The 24,808-nt window shown below is 36.2% G+C and overlaps 1 protein-coding gene across 5 annotated transcripts in view; it reads left to right on the forward strand.

The window, feature by feature from the left end:
* The window catches only part of Pds5b (PDS5 cohesin associated factor B), a 156,415-nt gene that overhangs the window by 56,682 nt on the left and 74,925 nt on the right, over nt 1-24,808 (forward strand). For all 5 annotated transcript variants that reach the window (XM_013355184.2, XM_013355185.2, XM_013355188.2 and 2 more), the window contains 8 exons: nt 138-341; nt 2,421-2,507; nt 2,617-2,714; nt 3,560-3,686; nt 9,640-9,720; nt 16,663-16,803; nt 18,546-18,661; nt 23,604-23,698. In XM_013355184.2, the coding sequence (XP_013210638.1) occupies nt 138-341; nt 2,421-2,507; nt 2,617-2,714; nt 3,560-3,686; nt 9,640-9,720; nt 16,663-16,803; nt 18,546-18,661; nt 23,604-23,698 (949 nt within the window). The remainder of the gene's footprint in view (nt 1-137; nt 342-2,420; nt 2,508-2,616; nt 2,715-3,559; nt 3,687-9,639; nt 9,721-16,662; nt 16,804-18,545; nt 18,662-23,603; nt 23,699-24,808) is intronic.

Below are 24,808 nucleotides of genomic sequence, written 5' to 3' on the forward strand. Positions count from 1 at the left end.
GTAGAAGGATCTCATTTTATAATTTTCTGATGAAAGTGTATTTTGAGTGAACTTTTTTGTAAGTGCTATGATTTTTTTTTCCGACATGACTGTTTACAGGAAACATCTGACTATTTGATGATTTTTTTTATGTATAGATGGTTGTAAAAACTTTCATGGACATGGATCAGGACTCTGAAGAGGAAAAGGAACTTTACCTGAACCTAGCTTTACATCTTGCTTCTGACTTTTTCCTCAAGCATCCTGATAAAGACGTTCGTTTACTGGTAGCTTGCTGCCTTGCTGATATTTTCAGAATTTATGCTCCTGAGGCTCCTTACACATCTCCTGATAAACTAAAGGCAAGTACTGATGGGGCGCACTGCTGCATTGACACTTTTTTCTATTAAGTTGAATGAAATTAAGTAATTTCTTTTTGAACATTTATAATGAAGACCATGTGCATTGTTTAAAAGATATTACCTAACTAGAAACCTGAATGAGAACTGTACAAAAGATAACAAGTGACTATGTGACAAATATTGTAGTAAATGATTTTAGAAGCTATTGGTCAGAAAATGACTTTCCTTAGTAAGATTATCATCCATTGTAAGAAAAAGTTGCAGACAGTTTGCTTCACTTTACTTTTCACTGAATTGCATGATATGTAAGTGGTTTAGAGAATGATATATTCGTTTCGTGTAAGTCAAGGCTCTTCCTCACCAGATGTTTAGTTGACATTCTCTCAACAGGAAGTATAAAGACTACTGCTGTGCAGCTTATTCACCTTTTGTGTGGGCTTCTCAGCCATTGTGGACAGGAACCTAGCTCCAGGCTTAGGCGTGATGAGAAGGTGTTACCAAAGATCTGTTCTTTTTATCAGGGCAGTTATGAGAGGAGTACCCGATAGATGAGATAAAGGTCTGTGTTGACTGTCTGAAACATTAAAGTCTATCTGCCAGCTTCTCTGTCTCTAGAATCAATCTTTTGGTCTCATTTTACATACCCCTTTTTCTGTTTTGGGGATAGAACTGAAGAGTCACTGTGTTTTAAAGGAAGCTTTCTAAGTATTTATGGGATAGTTTTTATTATAATTATCTTCAAGGCCATATTTTTGTCTACATTAGTGCCACATTGTTTAGTATTGAATAAGAGAAAATTGTCAGCCTCCATTTTTACCATTCAGTCTCAGTTTGTTACTCTTATGAGGAAACCCTGATTGGATATTTGGCTTGCTATAAATGAACTGACAATTGTTTCCAGCTTTTGATAGGTCTAGTATGCTAAGTACTCTCTTTCAGACAATAAAGATTGTTTGAAAAGCTCATTCATGGAGATTATATTTTATATATTTCTACTATGAAAGCAGCCATTTTCAAAGGATGAATGTTTTAGAAAGTGTTTTTCTTGAAATATTACTCAGTCATTTCCATATATGTAGTATTTTTGCTTTTTGGCTCAGTGGTTAAGAGCTCTGACCTTTGCTCTGCTAGAGGTCCTGAGTTCAATTCCCAGCAACCACAGTGTGGCTCACAGCCATCTTGTAACCATCTGTAATGAGATCTGGTGCCCTCTTCTGGCCTACAGGTTGCATTCATGCAGAATACTGTATTTATAATAAACAAATATTTTTTGCCTTTTAAAAGAGGAAACATTTTTCTTATTGATTGGTAGCAAAATTCCTTTGGGGAATTAGTTTTTACTATTAGTTTTTTTTTTTTAATTAAGTTTTCCCACAGTTTTCAAAGATTGAAACTCAGGAAAATTTAACTGAAAGTGACTTTTTTGTCTGTCTTTAAAGACCCAGGTATGTACACTGAAAAATATTTAATAAAAAACTAAAATAAAAAATAGGTAGAGATTGAGAAATTATTCAGGAAAGAAAATGACTCTAATGTAATGATGGTTAAGAAGCTAGATAAACTGAATTCCATTTCTCTTTCTTAAATGTCTAAGCTTCTGTGTGTGATGTGTTTTATTGCTACTTTGTAATTTTGTTTTGGGAGTTTGTTTCCTAAATTGTTTTCTTGCTATATAATTGTGTTGTTTCATGTGTTGTGCTTTTTCAAGAGAGTCCTCAGCTCTCAGTTATTGCAACACCTTTATTTTAATAATATGAATTTTCTTTGGCTCACTTTTTAAGTCTATTTGTTTAATTTGCTGGATGTTGAACATTTTCTTTCTGTACACTAACATGTAGTCTATGTAATGATTTCCTGTGAAGAATAATAGGTGTATCAAGATTTTTATACATTGTATTCCTTTGTAAGATCTTTATGTAAAGTTATACTGTAAAAAGTTGTGCTTTTCTCTTTGTGTTGTTTACAATTTATCCTTAGATATTTACAAGGTTGGTGATTAACTATAGGTAGTCCTCCCAGTGTAATGTGTATTTCCATTTAGCATTCATAATTTAAGCAAAACTTTGTTTTTTTTTAAAGGATATATTTATGTTTATTACAAGGCAATTAAAGGGACTAGAAGATACAAAGAGCCCTCAATTCAATAGGTATTTTTATTTACTTGAGGTAAGCAATGTATTATAACTTTAGATGATATTTAAATTTTATTTATTTTCTTGTATATTTTTAGCAACTAAAATATTTGCTTTTTTTCTTTTTTACTTCTTTCTTTTAGAACATTGCGTGGGTTAAGTCATATAATATATGCTTTGAGTTAGAAGATAGCAATGAAATCTTTACTCAACTATACAGGACCTTATTCTCAGTTATAAAGTAAGTTTATTTTCAAATGAGTAATACTTCTTAATTGTAAAGATTTTTGGTTTACAGTGAATCCTCATACGCTGTTGTGATAAATATTGGCTTAAGGTTATAAATTAATTTACATTTATTCTATATATAGTTCTAAATGGATAGAACTTATTGTTATGTATTTATTGGTTAGAAGAGCAAATGAGACTAATTTTTGGTGTTATTACTTGTTTACATATTATATTGATTTTTTCTGTTGTTGTTGTGGCAGTCTGTGTAATCTTAGCTGTCCTGGAACTCTATATAGATTAGGCTGGCCTCGAGCTCACAGAGATCAGCTTGCTTCTGCCTCCCAAATGCTAGAATTAAAGGTGTATACCACCACTCCTGGCTTTTATTAACTTTTTATATATGTGGTTGTTTGAAATAAAATTTAAAAGATTTTAAAATACTTTGTCTAAATTTAAGATGAACCTGAGATTGCTTTTCATTTAACTACTTTGGTTGTGAGATAGCTAAAATTAGGGGCACGTAATTTAGTATAGTTTTTTTCTCCCTTGATTTTGATTTTTTTGAAACAGGTTTCTCTGTGTAACCTCAGCTGTCCTGAAACTCTCTCTGTAGACCAGGTTGACTTCAAACTCAGAGATCCACCTGCCTCTGTCTCCCAGGTACTGGAATTAAAGGTGTGTACCACCACCACCAAGCTTAGTAATATGGTTTTAAAAATAAATTTTTGTTACTGTAAGAACAAAGAGAAAGAAGTTTGACAGTAATATAGTTTTAATCTTGCCATTTTTATAAAGTATGTTTACTAGTATCCTATCTATCTCAGTTACATTTGAAATAACTGTTTTGAATTTCAGCAATGGCCACAATCAGAAAGTTCATATGCATATGGTGGACCTCATGAGCTCTATCATTTGTGAAGGTGATACAGTATCTCAGGAGCTCTTAGATACAGTTTTAGTAAATCTGGTACCTGCCCATAAGGTATGTGAAATGTGCCTAAACTCTATTATATTAATATTCAGATATTATTCTTAATGTTGTAAATAGAATCTATCCTGCTTTAATATTTTGTAGACTCTTAATATTAAGATACTTATTATTTAAAGTATAACAAACCCATTAAATTTTATAGTCACCAATTACATGAAGAAATAATGAACTTAGTTCGTATAAAATATTTATGCTCAATGAGTTTTGTGTAGGGTGCATTTTACACACTTACCGGGGTCAAAAGTTTGGGACTAATGGCTGTCTGTGGCACCTATTAGCATACGTGCTGACACCCTGGCTCTTCCCACTCTGCTCCCTACCCTAAACTTTCCAGTTCATGGGACTCTTATTCCTATATAACCCTGACATTTTGGCCATGTGCTCTTTTTGCTCTCTTTCATCTTTGTCACCCCTCTTGCTCCCTCCTCCCCTGACCTGGTCCAGTCTGCCGACCACGTGCAGTCTACTACTTTCTTTCCCTGCTCTGGATTCTTGAGATGCCTCTGGCTGTACTGGCCCTCACACCTACAATAGAAACCTTCCCCTCAAACATACCTTGGAGAGGTCATACCCTCACTTTTCTGGTGCCAAAACCCTCACTGTATACAGCAGTGAATTACTAGCTGCTTAGGTAGGTACTGTTTGTTATATGACTTTATGTGTTTGCACATGGAGCCTGGCGGGATTAGTTAGGCTAATGTAGAGACAGAGAACTTAAGACCAGTGCTGTTTTTTTTCTTTGCCCTGAGGGTTGTCAACCAAGATGTGTGCATTTCCCTGTGTTTATATGTGTGCTTTGCCTTTGAAAGTCTATGATTCTGGTAAGCAGTTGGAGTGGCAGTTGTATGATTGAGAAGGGGTTGGATTTCGAGAGAGGAAACAGAAATTACCAATATAAGCAAACATTATTTTTTTTCCTCTTTAAATTTAAGGACTTTCTAGCATTATAGTGTCTTGGTCTACAGTTACATAACATTGGCACAAATAATCCTTCATTGGAATTGAACTCTTAATCTAAAATTTTAAAACATTATAAATCTATTAATTGTGAAAGTAAGCAGGCTCAACAGCAAGTTAACATTAGACCTCAAAAATTCAGATGATGTATTTAAGTGGAAAATCAGAGGTGTTGATGTAGGCTCTGATTGCCTCCATCTATTCTGTTGCTATGCAGGTGTCTGGTTTGGCTCTTCCTAATTCTGTTCAGCTCAGCTATATACCTGTCACTGATAAACAACCATGAGAAGGAAGGCAGGAGGTAGAGAGAGAATTGACTTCACTTAAGCATATTGTACTCCCTTCCTGAGGCTCATAGCGCCTGCTTTGCCTTTAGTGCCCACATGATTAGGATTCCTGTTATCTTCTTTGAAGGAACTGTAAATTCTGACCTGTTTCTTTGAGGCAACCCACCAGGGTGTTTGGCCTGTTGTCTCAAGCTCCTAGCTCTCTAATCAGGTAGGAGAACCAGTATCGTGAACTCTACTGCAGGACATCTGAGGGAGGCTTTCAAGAGTTGATAAAACAGGCTCCCCATGGTGGCTGCTCTCTGGAACCTGCCAATACCTGGGAGAAAAGGCTTTCCCAGACACAGATTAAGTGTCATTGTTTTTTGCATTTAGCTGCTACCAGGAAATCCCAGGCCTCTGTCTCTCCAGGCTGTTGTCATGGAAAAAGTCCATTTGTCAGGGAAAACAAACAGGCACTTTCTGGGCTAGAGGGTGCAGTTGATGCTGGGACCTGACCTCTCATCTGTGAGAGCAGCTGGAGTCTTCTCGTTAGCTCCTTACAAGTTTAGTCTACTTAACTTAGATAGAACAATTTTGGAGGGTAATTTCTGTTTTCGGTCATTTGTATAATTTTAGTTTTTGATAGCTTAGTGAATGCTATGATACTGAATAACACATTCTAACAAAGCTGAAAACAAATCTTAAGCAGATTAAAGATACAATATATTTTCAGTTACTGGAAGGCATCCAAATAAGAGTTAAAGTCATTGTAGTGACTCACTAATGAAAGCCTGGTGACCTGGAGTGTGATCCTTGGGGCCTACAGGAGAGAGTCATTGCCAGAAGTTGTGCTTTGACCATCATGTGCTTGCTGTGGCGTGTGTATGTACATACACATCATTCACTCTAAATAAAATAGAATAAAAATATGAGTTAAAAACTTGTAGTAGCTGGGAATATGAAAAGAAAATCAGGAGAAAAGCTTATTAGGAGTGAAATATAATCACTGGTCTAGTTGAATGCGGACTGAAGTGAATTCTTAAAATTTTAAGAATTTTAAGAGGAAAGAGACTAACAATATAAATGACTTGAGTTTCCCACATAACATAGGTTGTCACATTGAGCTGAAGATTAAACCAATTGGTTGATGATAATAAGAAAAACAGCTAAAATAAAGCCATGGAAAGGGCTGATTTATAAAATTGTAAGAAAGACTTGATAGGCAATGACAAATAAAAAAAGGTCATCTTATATTAATATTAGTGACAGGCCATAGCTCAGTTAGCAAATTGATTGTGGACCCAAGTTTGATCCCCCAAACCCAAATAAAGCCTTGTGTAGTGTTGTGAACTTAGAATCTTGGTGCTATGGAGGTGTTGCCAGATGAATCAGCTAGCCTAGCCTACTGAAGAAAAAAAAAGAGGAGGTAGAAGAGGAGAAGAAAAGAGATCATTGGTGCCCAAGGAGTGACATCCAAGGCTGTCCTTTGGCTTCATCATACATGTGCATACATATGTTTATATATTCCCTCCTGTCTAGAACATGAGTGTGCATACCTCCACACAAATATACATAGTAGGCTTCTGAAACAGGATTTCTGTCTTCCAGACTGACTTCAAACTCATTTTGTAACTGACTATAACCTTGAATTTTTGATTTTCCTGTCTCAACCTCTTGAGTGCTCTTAGGTTTACTGGTGTGTGTCACCAAACCTAGTTACGGTGTTGGATAGACACACTCTACCAGTTGATCTTTAAATTTTCTTAAAAATTTATTTAGTTTGAGTTTATGTCCATTGCTGTTTTGCAGTGGATGTCAGGCCCCCTGGAATCGGAGTTAACAGACAGTTGTGAGCTGCCAAGTGGGTGCTGGGAATTGAACTGGGGTCTTCTGGAAGAGCAGTCAGTGCTCTTAACCACTGAGTCATCTCTCCAGGCCCCTGATCTTTATCTTGAGTCCCATGTAGTCTTTAATGGATAAATACAGGGTTTATCTGGTAAAATATATAAGCAAAAATTAGTGAATTATGAAGAGAATGAACATTCACTATTTATTGGGTCATCTTAAGGTGCTTCCTAGTGATTATTAATCAGACAAAGGGTTTATAAAAATACTGAGTCTTTGCAACACAATACTACAAGCCTGATGTCAAGCATCATTAATTTGATGAATTATAATGACAACTGCCTAGTGAAAGAAGTCATAAAACATTATCAGAATAAAATATATAAGTAAAACAAAAGCAGTTGAGCAGAAATAAATGAAATAGGAAATAGTGACATTGCTTGAAAATTGTACATTCATAATTTGAAAAATGTATTAAGTAGACAAATAGCAAATTGAATCAGAGAAAGGGTGATAATATCAATATAGAGTTAAAATGAGCAAGCAATATGAAGACCATTAAAGGACAGTTACATAAATAATAATCTCTGTGAATATATTTGAAATTAGAATAAACTGAGTCTCAGTTGCCCAGTGCCATAAGCAATAAAAAATTAGTTGACTCTTGAAACTCTACTTAGAATTTAAGTTAGCAGCAGCATGTTTAAACAATAAACCTAAGCTGACCACAGGGAGACCATTGACTATTCATGGAGCAAGCAGTCTAATATATAGTCAGCAGAGTTAGTTCCAGAGTGTAGGAGAGGGAGAGATAGTGCACAACTGTTAGCACAGGATGTGGGGAGAGAGCCAGTCACAGACATAGGCACTGTTCTCCTGGGGAAACTAGTTAGAGCTAACCCACAAGAACAGATGCTTCCAGAGTGGCATAAAGTAATATTGATAATGACCTAATTGACTTTATTTTAGATATGAAAGACAGACTAATATTACAAAATGGTAATGATAGAATAATTATTAGTATTAATAATTATTAATACTCATGACTTCCAATACTTATGACTAGGAACAAAAATCAATGTAACTTGCCATAAAAACTTTTAATCAGTTTGAAGTAAAAAGCAGCTTTAAGACCCTGAAATATTCTCAATGGAATTAGCAATGTGAGGCATGCTGCTGCTATTTCAAATAACAACAGATATGTTGTTTCTAATCAGGATTCTCTTAGGGGCTGTAAGTTAATATATAAAATGAGACAAAAAATAAAAAGATTAGAAAGATGAAAAGCCGTGAAATTATTTGTAAATGATACTGTCCAGAGAAGTACAACATAGTATGTAGAAAAATCAGAAAAAGAGATATAAATCCATTAGTATAACAAGTTTTTCTTTGTAACTTTAACAGATATACGATATACTTAGCAGTTTGACACATGACCTTAGAGTTTATGCATTACCTTTGTATCAAACCATTGTAGTTGGCTGACAAAGCACAAAGAAGTCTTAATATGTTGAGAGATTTGCTGTTTGTAGAATATGAGACAGTGTCATGATGACTTCAAGTTTCTGCATATGAATCTATAATAAAATAGAGCAGCTCATTTGACAAATGGAATCCAAAATTTACACAAAGGGGCAAATGACCAGTAATAGCGAAGTAATTTTGAAGAAGAGTAAACAAAGGGGGGACTTTCTGTTAAGACTTTTTCATGTCTTTCATCTATAATTAGGCAATAATGACAAAAGAGTATCTGGAAGTAATGGAAAGTTTAAAAATGAATGCATAGTTATTTTAGAAGCTTAGAATGTGCTAGAAGTCATTGGGAGATACCAGACTAAGTTGTGTTAAGGTAACTGACTACCCATATGAAAAATAAAATTATTATTCCAAACTATATAAAAATATTACAGCTAAAGATATCACTTTAAAATTAAGCATACATATCAAACTGCATAAAAGGTGTGTGTATGTGTTTGTGTGTGCGTGTGCCAGAAGAGGACGTCTGTTTCTCGGGTGCTGGAATTAGAGGGCTGTGAGCTGACTGACGTGGGTGTTAGGAGCTTGGGTTTTCTGAAAGATTAGAAACTGCTTTTACCCCTGAGCCATCGCTCCAAGTTTTGTGGGTTTTTTTTTTTTTTTTTTTATGTTTTTGTTTTTTGGGACCTAGCATGTAGCAGTCTTTATTTGTATTCACCTGAACCAGTTTGAATTGGGGATGATATTTAGAATGACTAAATCTTTTATCTAGTAAACATTCATTGACCATTTCTATATGGTTAATATGTTATCAATAAAATCTGAAAAGAATATAGTTATTTTTGATTGAAAAAGGGATTTTGTAATTCAGTAGCCCAGATTGTTCTAAGAAAAATGAGTTCACTTTCTATTTTTTTAAATATTTATTTATTTGTTTGTTTGTTTATTATGTATACAATATTCTGTCTGTGTATGTGCCTGAAGGCCAGAAGAGGGTGCCAGGCCCCTTTACAGATGGTTGTGAGCCACCATGTGGTTGCTGGGAATTGAACTCAGGACCTTTGGAAGAGCAGGCAATGCTCTCAACCACTGAGCCATCTCTCCAGCCCCCACTTTCTATTTTTTTTATGGATAGCTCTCTCATTCCATTTATCTAAGAGGCTTTTAAATATACAAATAATATTTTGCTTTTCATAGATGAGGAACAGGGCTCGGGTTATAATTCAGTGGGAGAGTTCAGTAAGCCCAGCACCTACAAGATCCCACCACTGCAGACATACAAGCATAGTTAGCTTTGTAAAATATATAATTATATATATATATACACATATATATGTGTATATATATATATATAATTATAATATATAAATAATACTGATGTTGTTTGTGTTTTCCAGAATTTAAACAAGCAAGCATATGACTTGGCAAAAGCTTTGCTGAAGAGGACTGCTCAAGCTATAGAACCATATATTACCAATGTAAGTCTTGCAATTGATTTTAGAAGGATTAAGTCAAAATTTTAAAGACTGTTGGAAGCAAATCTCAGCAAGTAGGCCACACTTGTCAAGTTGCTATTGCTATTTAACCAATGACAGTTTCATTTTCTTTCTCTCCTTAAATGTTACATTTGCTAATTATTTTTGGGAATGCTAGCTCTCTTTGTGCCTTTATTTGCTGCTTTCAAGTTTGTAGAGATAATAGCTTCTTTTTTGGTTAGCCAAATACAGCTTCTAATGTTAACAATTGTTAACAATAGAGTTAAACGTAATTAGATAAAACATATAATACTTTCGCTATTCAGACAAGTTGCTTACAGCTTTTTGGAGATTAAATTAATTTGTGCAAGAAGATGATATGAACCAATATCGGGACCTAGAAATTGAAGATAAGAATGACTGCCATAGCAATTTGGTGGAAGTTGCTAACATATTGTAATCCCTGAGGGAGATTTATATAATTGTGCCTTTCTGAGGAAGAGGGAGATTGGCATTGAAATGAACCCTTTTAAATATCACCCTAGCTTTGGTCACTTATGTGTGACCCTCTTGTATTTATTTTAGAAGAAATAATTCTTAGCCATATCATTTATATTAAATTTTATTTTCTCTTCACAGCTCTTTGAGTTGTGTCACTGTATGTGGCACCATCCCTAGGATACTGTATGTGAATGGTGACTGGTTCTTGGAGCACAAGTCTAGGGTACAGTGTTAATGCTAGCCCTGGGCTTGTTAATAGCTCTTTCTCCTTGCCTTCTGCTCTCACCTACCTCAGCAGCTAGAAGGATGTGAATCTGTCTGCTTGAGAAAAGTGAGACAGTCTTATATTTATATGTAGTTCATTTTTTGAAGTTTTTTGGAAGAGAATTTTTATATTATGTGAAAATTTAAGATCAGGTTATAAAGATGTTATGAAATGACATCCTGAGAAAGGTAAAGCCCACCGTAAGACAGGACCTTGGTAAATCCCACTTTTGTTTCTGATTTCAAAGAGTTCCAGCATATGGTGGTTTGGAAACATGAAATTTATTTGGAAATGAGCTTTCCAAATCTAGAGGATTAATGTTACGACTTTACTTAGTAGCACTAGGATTGTCAGCAGGTTCAAAAATTGGTTTCTGCAGTCTTTTGACACTTGGGTATTGCTTGACATTAATTGGTTGAATTGAGTTTGTCATTATTGATTTTATGGACTCCTAGTATTTAGACCGAGTCTCAGGCTTTCTAATCATCCTTTGCCTTCGGTTGCTTCAAGTGTTTCTTGATGAAAGTTTCCACACCCAGTCTAGCACACAGGTTGAACCCTGCCTGGAGTCTTTTATTTAAACCAATGCTTCCAAGTCAGATGTCTTTCAGGAGAACACTTAACCTTACTTTGATGCCTTTTCCTAAGATTTAGAAAAATAAATATTTTGACTGAGCAATTAAAGTGAGTAAAACATTGTTTACTGGGACTGCTTGATTTAAGTTGATTATACTGGTCTTTGAATTTGGGGGTGTGTTTGAGAAGGCAATGAAAGATGATAAGGAAAAAAAGGCTCAAGGAAATGTTTTTAGCAATCCCAGATACACGAATGAAAAAACACTCCCCGTCACTTAAATTAATTTCCTGCTGTTCTTGCATATAGAACTAGATGATACCACCCCATGTCCATAGTTTTGTTGTACTCTTTAGAATTTGGGAGTGGGCAAAGGGCAGTAGACTAGTCATTGCCCCAGCATATTTTGATTTGCATACTTATTTCTGGATCCTTGTCCATTGTCTTCTCTTTTTATCTTTTAATGGTCTTTCCATTTATTTATTTATTTAAAGGGCGTGTGTGTATTTTTGTGTGTATATCTGTACATGTGCACAGATGTATGTGTGTTGTATACATGTGTACATGCCCATCTTAGTGTGCATGGTGTGTGCACATGTAAAGGCAGAGACTGATGTTGGGTGTCATTTTCTATATTCGTTAGCTTTTAAAAATTGCTGATTAATTTTCAAGGCAGGATTTCTCCTGGAGAATGGCAATTGGGTTAGACTGATTGGCCAGTTAGCCACCAGGATTCTTCCATTTCAACTTCCCCATCATTGGGATTATAGGTGCACCCATGGGTGCTGGATCTTCAGGCCTGGTTTCTCATGCTTGCTCAGTACACACTTTGTCCACTAAGCCATCTCTTCAGCCCTTCTATTATTGTGTTTTCCTTTGTTTTTATTCCTTGCTTTATTTGAGGTCAGTAAAGAAGTCATTAGGAATTGCTTTTGTCCCCTAAGTCAGTCCCTTATAAATCTTATTTTCCACTTGAGTTTTGTGTACTTACATGGAAATTATTTGGTAGTGAACTGAATGGTGTAGTATAAGATGGTGCAGTGGTAGGATTGTCTTTTTGGATGTGCTAGGTAAGGTGACACTTGCTACTTACCTTCCTCATGCAGCATGGACAGGAGCAGGCACTGAGGTGGTGTGATCCTGCTTACCTCCTTTCACAGTGTGTCTTATACTCTTGTGCATTCTGACATGCCGAGGCCTACTTTTCATATGCTATTTTACATATATGAATACTGAAGAAATCTGTGTGCTACAGTATTTGATTTTTTTCTTTTGATGGGGTTTACTGTATTGCTGCCTCTGACCACATGCTCAAGTTTTACTCCTGCTTCATTGCCCTGCAAACTGTTTCTTTCTAAAAATAGAATTAGCTATGGAACTAGACAGATGACTCAGCCGCTAAGAACATTGGCTGCTCTTCCAGATGACCCAGGTTCAATTCCCAGCACTCACATGGTGGCTCACACCCATTTGTAACAAATTCAAGGGGATCTAATGCTCTGTGTTGTTTTCCAAGGGCTTGGCATACACATGGTGTACAGATAAACATGCAAGCAAAACACTCATACATAAAATAAAATATTAATGATTTATTTAAAAATGAGAATTAGTTCTTAAGTGCACACAATGGAAGAAAATAAAAAGGTGAAACAGAGACTCAAAAAGAAAACATACAGAGTGACAGTTCAGAAATTTATTTTATTTTAAAGACCTATCTATCTATCTATCTATCTATCTATCTATCTATCTATCTATCTATCTATCTATCTATCTATCTATCTATCTATTGTGTGCACAGTGTTCAGCCTCCTTATATGCTTGCAGGCCAGAAGAGGGCCCCAGATCTCATTACAGATGATTGTGAGCCACCGTGTGGTTGCTGGGAATTGAACTCAGGACCTCCGGAAGATCAGCCAGTGCTCTTAACCTCAGAGCCATCTCTCCAGCCCCCTAGAAATTTCTTAAATAAATTGTACTTATTGATTATTATTATTACTTTTTAAACCAAGTCTTTTTAGTCACACATTGTAAAGTACATCCCAGAATTACTTTGTTGAACTGAAAAGTATATCAGATCTTTTTTAAAACAAATAAAAAATATTTAAGTTATTTAATCTCAGTGATTCAGTTTTTACATATGTAAATTGAGTTCAGTGCTTGGAAAGTTGGGAGAAAGAAATGTTACTTAAAGGAAATCATTTTTGTGATCACATTTAAGTAGGTTTTAATTCAGGCTTACAGCCATGGAATTTACTGCTCACTGCTTTCTTTCATTCTAATACAGGCATTTCTGATTGTTAACTTGTGTTACATAATTACCCATTGTCAAACTTTTTTTGCTAATTTTAGAAAGGAAATATTTTAGTTAAACCTACATTGTCTGTACTAAATTTCAAAATATTATGGAGGTCTTGGGTTGTTTTATATTTGTATAAGAATAGCTGTTGCCTGTTTATTTCTCCGATTGTGTATTGAAGGTCCACTTTGTGCTGGTTCTGTACCAGACTCTTCTCTCCTTGGTCACTGCTCTTCTAGAAATGGAATTCTATAGATAGATGTTCAGTCAGCTTTTTTCCCCCCTTTATCATTTCTCTTTTTTTTTAAAATTTATTTATTTATTATGTATACAATATTCTGTCTGTGTGTATACCTGCAGGCCAGAAGAGGGCACCAAACCTCATTACAGATGGTTGTGAGCCACCATGTGGTTGCTGGTAATTGAACTCAGGACCTTTGGAAGAGCAGGCAATGCTCTTAACCTCTGAGCCATCTCTCTAGCCCCCTCTCTTTTTTTTAAATTTCATTGTTTAGTTATTGTGATAAAGAATGGGTTTCATTATAACATTTTCATATACCTCTGTGCCTTGTTCATATTCACACCCTCACTATACTTCATTTCTCCTTCACACCCCTTCTCCCCACTCCAGAAGTCACCCCCAGTAGTGTTCCCTCTCTCATGGTGCCTGCGCATGTATATTACATCTAAATTCTCGTTACCCTGTTTCCTCATTTTCCTCTCTTCTATCTAGCTATATGTATACGTGTCTGTATTTATATTTACTCTGGATATATGTCTCATCTAAAATGCCACATGATTGGATGTTTTTGATGGAATATGTAAGACCTCCCCCCTCCCCTCCCTGCTCCACCTCTAGTTGGCAAGTTTTTTCCAGGCTAGTAGGAAAGATACCACTGTGGTGGCCAGATTGGCAAAGGATTATTGTTCTTCATTAAAGAAAAAGTAGATTTGGGGATTTTATTCTAGTGGTTTTAAATTATTATTATTATTATTATTATTATTATTATTATTATTATTATTTTATGTAAGTGTTTTGTCGGTGCGCCACATGCATAAAGGGCCCCTAAAGGCCTGAGGGGGCATCAGATCTTCAAGGGCTGGAGTCAGAAGTCAGTGGTGAGTTGCTGTGTAGGTGCTGAAAACTGAACCTGGGTCCTCTGGAAGAATAGCAGTGCTCTTAACCACTGAGCCATCTCTCCAGCCTCCTTACTCTTTTATGATCAGGAGATAATTTATAAGTAACAGTTTTTAAGGACAATTAAAATATAACCTGAGGAATTTAATATCTTGTTATCTTTATGTTTCTTTCCCACAAAATTGTTGAGTAGAAAAAAAATGAGCAATTGCTTTAAAAAACCAGTAAAGGATGGAAATTAAAAAATCATGTTTTTATTCTTTGGGAATGTCTTAGTCTCTGTTATATTTCTGTGAAGAGATGCAATGACCACGACAACTCCTATAAAAGAAAGCATTTAATTGGCTCTGGCTTACACTTTCAGAGGAATAGTCCCTCATTACCATGGTGGGAAGCATGGTAGCAGGCATGGCAAGCATGGTGCTGGTAAAGTAGTTGAGAGCTACATCCTATTCTCCAGGCAGCAGGCAGAGGCTTTCTAAACCTCTAAGCTCACCCCCCACCCAAACACTTCTTCCAACAAGGCCACATCTCCTAATCTTTCTAATCTTTTAAGGGTTTCACTCCCTGTATATGAGCCTATGGGGTCATTCTTATTCAAACTCCCACAAGGAATGCCATGCAGTGTATTTGATCGTCTAGGCCATCCACACTGTTCATTGCCTTCATTTGTAACTTCCCAAGAGCTAGAAGGAATCGGAATCCAAGGAGGTGTAGATGTGAGGTCTTAGTCATTGTACCTTCAATTTGGAAGTACAAGAGAAGCCAAGTTACGTGTTAATTGGCAGAGGCAAGCAATCAGAGCACCTTGTATGGTATAGATCCTTAACTGTTTCTCTGAGGTGACATAGGAAGCTGCTAAGAATGTGTGATATAATTCTGGGTCAATTTTACACATTTTTAGAAGTATTTATTGATTGAGATGGTGAGAGTCTTACTATGTAGCTCTGGTTGCCCTGGAACTTGCTATGTAGGCTTGGCTAACCTTGAACTCAGAGAGATCTGTCTACTGCTGCTGCCTCCAAAGTACTTGGACTAAAGGCATGCACCATCACACCTGGATCTATTTTTGGAAGATTTTAAATAGAAAGGAACTTGGTCATTATGCCTGGTATTGTTCATTTGAGTTGTAGCATGATGAATGGTTTGACTTGGAGGTAAAAAGCCAGCTGCCTGTTGTATATATTCTTGGTTGGATTTTAGTTAGTGTTATAAACTTTGTGAATGTACACATTGTTTATCAGAATGCAAAGGAAGGCGAGAAGGATTAGAACAACATTTTATAATCAAAGTAAAAATTGTGTAGTTGAAAAATAAGAGTAGACACTACTCTGAATGTATAAGAAAGCTTTATTTTAAATGCTATAATTTTCCTTATACTAATTGTAAACAAGATATGATCTCTTGTCATTAAGAAATTTATCTAGTGAGGTGATTGACTCATTATCTTAGGCTTCTCAAGAGAACCAAAATTGACGAAATGTATGTAAGAGTGTTTTTGTATGTATGTATACATGTATACATATGAGGAAATTTGGTTCAATTGGTTGGTTCATGCTGTTTGGGAGGTTGATGAAGTCCAATGATAGAAGCTGGAGAGCCAGGGAAGCTGATGATTTAATTCTCAGTCCAAATCTAGAGGCTCGAAGAGTACAGATGGGGGTTGCTAGTACAAATCTTTGTAGCCAGAGCCTGCAGAACCTGGAGTTCAAGGGCAAGAGAGGAAGGGCACCCTATTTCCAGGAAGGAGGAGTTCACCTCTCCTCTGCCTTTGCATGGTACTTTCCTGCATGGACACTAATATCCCCACTACTAATCTGGATGTACGGTCTTCTCTGAAAACTTTGAAGGTAAACCCAGAAATAATGTTTTACCTTTTAGTTGACACAAAAATGTCACAGTCAGACTATAGTTGAATATTTTAGCGGAGGAACAATATATTTCAGTGGTAAGGGTGTTTGCTGGTGTTGGTCATTGGTGAATCAATACTGTGTCATTGTCCGCAAAATGAATTCCGTGTTTTAGGTGTTCGTAGTTTTTCACATAGGAAATGTTTCTGAGTTGCTTGTTTGACTTTATTTATAACAATAAAAAGTTCAATTGAATAGTAAACAAAACTTGAGACAGTTTTTCTGTGAAATTTCTTTTAATGGAGATTTTCTTCTTACCAGTTTTTTAACCAGGTTCTGATGCTTGGGAAAACATCTATCAGTGATTTGTCTGAGCATGTTTTTGATTTGATTCTGGAACTCTACAACATTGACAGCCACTTGCTGCTCTCTGTTCTACCCCAGCTTGAGTTTAAATTAAAGGTAACTATTGTAAAAATATGACTGTGTCAACAAGTTCAACAAGGAGCATTGCTTGTTGCCCTTTGATTCTTATAATCGGTTTACTGAATATAACATGAGAAAGAATGTTATTGTTCATTCATGGGTTTGTGCCTTTTCTGTCTCTGGATCAGCAGAATGGTATCCTCCACATATTTTCTAGGTTTTTTCTGGGGTTAGGTTAACTTTGGAGGCAAACATTTAGCTTCTATTTTCAAAGTACAGTTTCTAGCAGTTGATTGGGCATTAAAAGTAATTTAGAACTCACCATCTGTACTATGGCGTGCTTTTCTTTTCTTGTGTTACACAGCTGCATGTTATGTTTCCTTTCTGTAGTGGAAATGTGAAAGTTTTTAGCATGTCTCTATTGCCCTGACATTAAATGATGCTATGTATCGAGTTTTATTTGAAGAATTGGGGACCATGGTTTCTCTCCCAACTTATTACAAGATTAAATATAGCTAGTTAGAATTACTAGTTTTTGATGGATCCTAATGCATAACCCAGAAAAGTAGATTTTCATATTTCTAAAACTTTTGATCTGTTACTTTCAAAGCCAAAATAAAACAAGCAGTTTTTATTGGTATTTCATGGGCATTACATAGCCAGTAAATTATTCTTCTTTTAGTCTTGAGTATATTTTTGGTATATTTCTTAAGTGAGCCCTTTGATTAAGTGGCCTTCCTGTCCCCTTTTAAATATGATTATTAATTTTGTTGAGGCAAGACAACCAACATTTCTAATTACTTGTTAGTTAATCTAGTTTTCTCTAGAAAATTCTAATTACATTTTCTTATATACTATGACTAATATAAAAATAAGTAAACTATCATCCCTGTTCTCAGCCAGATTAACATGTAGTATGGGAGGTAGAGGATGAAATGCGCTCTGTAAAGAGACTAGATGCTGTAAGATTCAGAGATACAGCACTCAGCAGAAAGCACCATGAAGATGCATGTAGAAGTCGGAAGGAGCTAGGTACATTGGAGGGTACAGGAGATACGTTACTCATGGCTCTACTTATTTGTGGAGCAAATAAACACGTACCAAGAAGAGATAGGCTATATTTTGGGGGGCTCTTGGATGCTAGCCCAAAACACTGTCTTAAACTTTAAGAAATCCTTATATAGTAACATCCATAGCACCTTGAATTTGTTGGCGTTTGATAGGCCTGATTTTTGTACTCTGTGTGGAAATCTAGCATTTTGAGTTGGTCATTTTAACCACTGTGCCATTTGTTGGTAACAAAGTCACCAATAAAACTGCATTTTTATCTTCAGGGTGCCTGTCATACAGTGAGTAAAGCAGAAGCTTGCTTCATCAAGGCTTCATGACACTTGTAGAGCTTCTTTAAGAATTTAATGTTTGAACAGTGTCTGGTATTAAAAACCTTGTCTTTTCAAGAGTCCTTGGTAGTTTTTTAAATTTACTCATACAGAAAGTAATTTGAATGGTAGGAGAGGCTTTTAGTATTTAGTAGGACTCTTAAGACATGTTTTCACATCACAGTACTGCTGTAATGTAACTTGAGATGATTAAAGCATTTATTATAACATTGCATTTTGTGAAAAAATTTTGGAATATACACATTACCATCTGGATTCATAGAAGTTGTGGGCTTGTTTGTTTGTTTTTTTGTAAATTAGAGAGCCCAGGAAATCCTAGGAATAAGTCATGTTCTGAATGTTTACTTTGTAGTTTAAAGAGTCTGTGCTTTGTTTTAGAGCAATGATAATGAAGAACGCCTTCAAGTTGTTAAACTGCTGGCAAAAATGTTTGGGGCAAAGGATTCAGAACTGGCTTCTCAAAATAAACCGCTTTGGCAGTGCTACTTGGGCAGGTACATGATTCGTTTTTTTTTTTGTTTGTTTTTTTTTTTTAAGGGAATATGTGTTTATATCTGTGTCTTTTTTTTTTTTTGAAAATTCTGCACACATTTAAACTATGTTCTCAAAAATCATAAAGGGTTTTCGGGTTGGCAATATAACTCATTTGGTAGAATGCTTACCCAGTATGACCAAGGCCCTATGTAGGGGTCTCCAGCACCCCATAAACCAGTTGTAGTGAGGGAGAACGATCAGAAGTTTAAGGCCAGCTGGGTGGTGGCTACGCACACCTTTAATCCCAGCAATTGGGATTCAGGGACAAGTGAATTTCTGTTAGTTCGAGGCCCGTCTGGTCTACAGAGTGAATTCCAGAACAGGCTCCAAAGGTACAGAGAAACCATGTCTTGAAAAACAAAACAACAACAAAAAGTTTAAGGCCAGCCTTTGTTCTAACCTGGACTACATGAAATGATGATTTAAAAATAAATCAATAAATAAGGTTTTCATTTTGTAGTTTTCAGTGTTGATAGTGGCTAGCTGTATTTAAATTTTTCTTTTATCTTTTTATTTTGTCTTTGGTGATTAGTTTTTGAAAGATGGTACATTTTAAAGGCTACCTCAGTTTTTGTTATAACCATAAAATAATAATAAAACAATAATTGTAACTGAAAGTACAGCTTAAAGTGATGTAGTTCCTCCCCCAAAACTATATCTAATTAGATTATTTGGCTATTGGATGGGTGAGACTGCTAATGAAATTAACAACAAATGACATAGCTGAATGTGGTGATGCTCATCTTTCTAGCCCTCCTAAGTAGAGGCAGTCAGCCTGGCACACCCAGCCTCCCCTCTTCCTCATTGGTCCAGAGTGTTTGATTCTCCTGCCTTAGGCTATCCAATGCTTGGGCTCCATCCTATAAGTATGTTCCCTCAAATACAGCTTTTGTATTTCTCTTTCTTTTCTCTTCTTTTTCTCTCTTTCTTTTTTCTTTCTTTCTTGTTTTAGTTTTTGACAGAGGGTTTCATTGTGTAGCTCTGACTGTGCTGGAACTCGCTTTGTAGACCAGACTGGCTTTGAACTCAACAGAGATCTGTCTGCCTCTGTCTCCTGAGCGCTAGGATTAAAGGCGTGCGCCATTGCCACTGGCAGCTTCAATGTTTCCTAAAGGATGATGGCTTTGGATCTTTCTGTGCTTACAGTGGTCCATGAAATTCCTGAAATGGTTTGAGTGAACTTGTATTTCTCTGTTTTCTGTGGGAGAAGTCCATTACTTTTCCTAAAGAGATCTTTGACCTTAAACATACTAAAGCACTGTAGATATTGTAGTTGAAACTGCTTTGACCCTGATAAGAGAGGATTTTGTTCCTTCAAATCCATGCACAGAACAAATAAAGCAGTCAAGTCATAAACAAGCAAATAGGATTTAAGACTTTGATTCCATTTTGTGTTTCATTATTTGTATTACTATTACTACTTTTCTTTTTGAGCAGTGGTTTTGCTATCTTTTAGGGTAAATGCTCTCTGTCTGACCCCCCCCCCCCTTTTTTTTTTTTTTTTTTTTGGAGAATAGGGTCTCACTCCTCACTATGTAACCAGGCTGGTATCAAACTGAGTGATCCTTTTGTCTCTGCTTTGGGAGTGCTAAAATTTAAAGATAAACTCCTCCACACCAGTGTAATTTTTCTAATGTGTGAGTGTATATACCTTTCTACTTATTTGTTGATTTCTGAATTTTCAAACTAAGTTCCTAGATTTGATTTTGCTCAGTGATGATATTAAGTGGGAAATTTAGGTTAATAGATGTTAGACCTTTACAAACATTTTGTTTTTGGTTTCTAGTTTGGGGGGTCAGTAAGACAAAATTTTAAGTAGTTTAAGGTAATGCAACTCTGTTTCTAGTTTATTTTACTTTTATTTTGTTTTTTGAGACAGCGTTTCTCTGTGTAATGGTAAATATTTTGGAAATCACTCTGTAGAACCACCTGCCTCTGCCTCCCGAGTGTTGGGATTAGAGGCCTGAGCCACTACCACCACCTGGCCATTTTATTTACTTAAAAAAATAAAAATAAAAAAAAATTTATTTACTTAAAAATGCAGTTAGTTACGTGTGGCGGAATGAAAGGGATACATCTTAAGATACTTATGTAGGAGATTTGTTACACCGATATTGCAGAGTGCATCTTCATGAACTAGGATGGCATGGGCTTACCAGCAGGTGGAATCAGAAATGGACTGCTGCTTTGTGTGCTCTGACGCTCAAGTGGCTGTGGAGGGCCTTGCCGTACTTTCACATTTGGAATTAGATGAGCCAGGAACCCAGTCAGCACTCTGCCTGGAAAGTCCTAATGTAAACTGTATTGCCTTTCTATGCCACTGTAGCTGCTGCTTTTAATTTAATGCACAAAACCTCACACAGAATTAAATATCACTAAATCTGGTCTGGGAATGATGATCCATGGTAGAACACTAACCTGGCATGTGTAAGGCCCAGGGTTTGATTCTCACCATTACAAAAAGAAAGAAACAAAAAAGCCCTCTAAAGTTAATGTGGTGGTACACATCTTTAATACCTGCACTAGGTAGGCAGGCAGATCTCTGTGAGTTTGACACCAGCCTGGGCTACATAGTGAGTTCCAGGTCAGCCGGGACTATATAGTGAGACCCTATCTCAGAACAAAACAACAATAACAAACTCGAGGAACTAAAAATATTTTAACAGTGTATTTATTTATAATGATCATAAGTTACATGTTTGTTTGCAAAATGGTGAATGTTTTAATGTTGGATACCTGGATTCCAAACACCCCTTATAGGGGCCGTAAAAGAAAGTTGTATTCCATGGAATAAATGTTTTCTCCTCATAAGAACAGCTTAAGTAATGTGATGCTGCTGGTTTTGAAAACATGCTTTTATTGCAAAACTTTTAGTTGGTCTTAATAATAAAACCCAGAGTCAGAGATAGAAGAGACCAGCTATTAGAGAGTTCTTTTACCTCTACCAGTGCTCAGACTGTGTCTCCAGACTCCATCTCTCTCCACCAAACCTCAAACTGCACTGAGTTCCTGTCTCCTTCCGCCCTATATTCCTGTCTCCACCCAGCCATATCACTCCATATCACTCCACCTGCCTAGTGCTGGGATCACTTTTGTATGAGTTCTGTTTCTCTTTTAGATGGATTCAATCTTGTGTAGCCCAGGGTGGTCTTGAACTAACAGAGAGCCGTCTGCCTGTCTCCAGAGTCCTGGGATTAAAGGTGTATGCCACCACTGCCTGGTCTCTAGTGATTTAGCTCTGTGCTCTGATCTTCAGGCAAGTTTTATTTGTTAGAACATAAAATATCACTACAGTTTTTTCTTTTAAAGACATGCTGTTGGGGTACTGAGGTCTTGTGCGTGCTTGGTAGTTGCACTACTGCCTAGCGCCATCCTCAGCTTCATCTTTATGCTTTTGTGTATTCTAAGGATTGAATACATGTGACCAGATTTTCAGGCATTTACCTGCTGAACTATCTGCTGGCCCTATGTGTTGTTTCTTTTGTTATTAAGTGGTTAAGAATACTTGAGCCTTCTGATTTTACAGAAGTAAGACACAGACTTACTGTCTGGAAACACTTAGCTTCAGTGTTATTGACAGTTAAGCAAAATTTAAAAGTAACTGTTACTCATTCTTTGATGAACTGCTGTGAATAGATTTTGAACATTAATAATTGAAGGACAGCCGGGCGATGGTGGCGCACGCCTTTAATCCCAGCACTCAGGAGGCAGAGGCAGGTGGATCTCTGTGAGTTCGAGACCAGCCTGGTCTACAGAGCTAGTGCCAGGACAGGCTCCAAAGCCACAGAGAAACCCTGTCTCGAAAAAAAAAATAATAATAATTGAAGGACAGTTAGATATCATATGCATACTGATAGGGGAATACATCTATATTATTATAATATAATTATAATAATATTATATTATAATATAATAGCTAATAATGCTAGCTATTAGATAGTTTTGCTTAGAAATTTGAATCCTAATGCCCAAAAGTCATGTGTCAAACTCTGACTGCTGGTTTCTAAGGTTAAGAGTGAAAGGTCCCTGCTTGATATCAAGATAAAATGAGCAATATCCAAAATCTTAGGAAAGGGTTTCTCTGTAGCTTTAGAGCCTATCCTGGAACTAGCTCTTATAGATCAGGCTGACCTTGAACTCAGAGATATCTGCCTGCCTCTGCCTCCTGAGTGCTGGGATTTATATAACATATACCACAATATATTTATATAACATGCATACATACTTTCACACTTATTGAACAGACATTTGAAATACAGTGTTTATGGAAAAATATTTGTTTTATTATCCGAATGGAAAACAGAGGCTTATCAGATTTTTACAGTCCTAATAAGACCCAACTGGAGATTGTCCTAGTTTATGTATGCCTCAAAACTGTTAAAATGGTCTTGTTATACTTGGCGCTTTCTTTAGTGTATCTGTGTATCTGCATGCATGCGAGTATATTTGTGGGTATATGCTTGTGCGGACGGAGGTAATCCTTCAGAGATTGCCATCTACTCTGATTTCGAGCTAGAATATCTCAGCACCACCTGCACTGGAGTACCTCAGGGGCACCTGAGCTGGAGTGCCTCAGCATCACTTGAGCTGGAGTGCCTCAGCGGCACCTGAGCTTGGGGAATGGCCTGGACTGGCTCGACAGGTGCTTCTGTTTCTATTTGCTTAGTTGTGAGATCTGAAGCATGTGTCACCACCCATCTTTTTATGCAGATGCTGGGAATTAAATTGAATAAAGATTCAAGCACTTTACCAATCCCCATTATCTTCCCAGGCTCCATTTTGTATTTTCATTATATATGTTTATTCATTAGTAAGAGAAATAAATACAAATTGAGTATAGATTAAATGTGTCTGTTTTGGTTGTTTTAGAATACTTACTCTGTTTTTTAAATCTTTTATCAGGTTTAATGATATTCATGTACCAATACGCCTGGAATGTGTGAAATTTGCTAGCCATTGTCTCATGAACCATCCTGATTTAGCAAAGGATTTAACAGGTAATAGCACATTCTGTATGCTCTTCAGTGGGGAAAAAACTTTATAAGGAAACACTTTCCTTTAGTCCTTCTAGAAGCTGTCTTCTCTCTTCATGCTTCATCATGGAACTTACTTTCTGAAGCTACAATTTTTACTATGTAGTTGCTTGTGTACACTAGAAGCAGTTTTTTTTGGAAGTAACTTCATGAATTAAAGTAGTTAATTTAAGAGCAGCTGTGCACAATTTCTCATATTTGGCTTTGAATGCGTTCTGATTTTTTTCGAGACAGGGTTCTTCTGTAGCTTTGGTGCCTCTCTCGGAACTAGCTCTTGTAGACCAGGCTGGCCTCGAACTCACAGAGATCTGCCTGCCTCTGCCTCCCGAGTGCTGGGATTACAGGCGTGCGCCACCACCGCCCGGCTTGATTTTTTTTTAAAATGTTAATGCTCTGATATTTTAAGAACTTAGTGAAAACAATTTAACTATAAACTAGTTTACTGTAATTAATGGCGATAACTTGAAATCTGTCTAAGCATTAAGTATTTCACTTCCAATTTTTGAAGTAATGAGAATGTCATTTACCTGTTTAATTTTTTTTATTTATGAAATAGTTCATAAAATAAAGGTTAATATAACAGCCATGTATATCTTCTGCAAAATGTTAGCATTTCTTGTGCTTATGAGGTATAATAGCAAAGAAAAGATAATTGCTGCCAGAATCTTCCTTGTGCTAAGTTCTCCTTACTGGCTCCACAGAGCCGTTATCTCTAGAGTTGGTCTGCATTGGTTTTGTGAATTTTATAGTCATGTGGTTATTTGTATCTTTATGTAGCTGATTTAGTGTTGTCCTGTGAAATGCAGTTCATTGAAATAATGTATGACTTTGATGGAGATAAACCTCTGTCTTTACTAAGTGGGCTTTTAGTTTTATTTTTTATTTTTTGCATTGCCTATTTCTTTCTCTTGTGTCCCATAATTTTTTCTTACTCTGTTTTCTCACTCTACTCTTTGGCATAGAACAGTTATTTATGTAAGTCCCAAGCTGTACATTATCAATGCTCCTTAAACCTTCTATTATTACTTCTGAGTTTCTCTTGTAAAGAAGGCCATAAATTATATCCATCTGTAA

This window comes from Microtus ochrogaster, unplaced genomic scaffold (assembly GCF_000317375.1).
Source record: "Microtus ochrogaster isolate Prairie Vole_2 unplaced genomic scaffold, MicOch1.0 UNK102, whole genome shotgun sequence".
NCBI lineage: Eukaryota > Metazoa > Chordata > Mammalia > Rodentia > Cricetidae > Microtus > Microtus ochrogaster.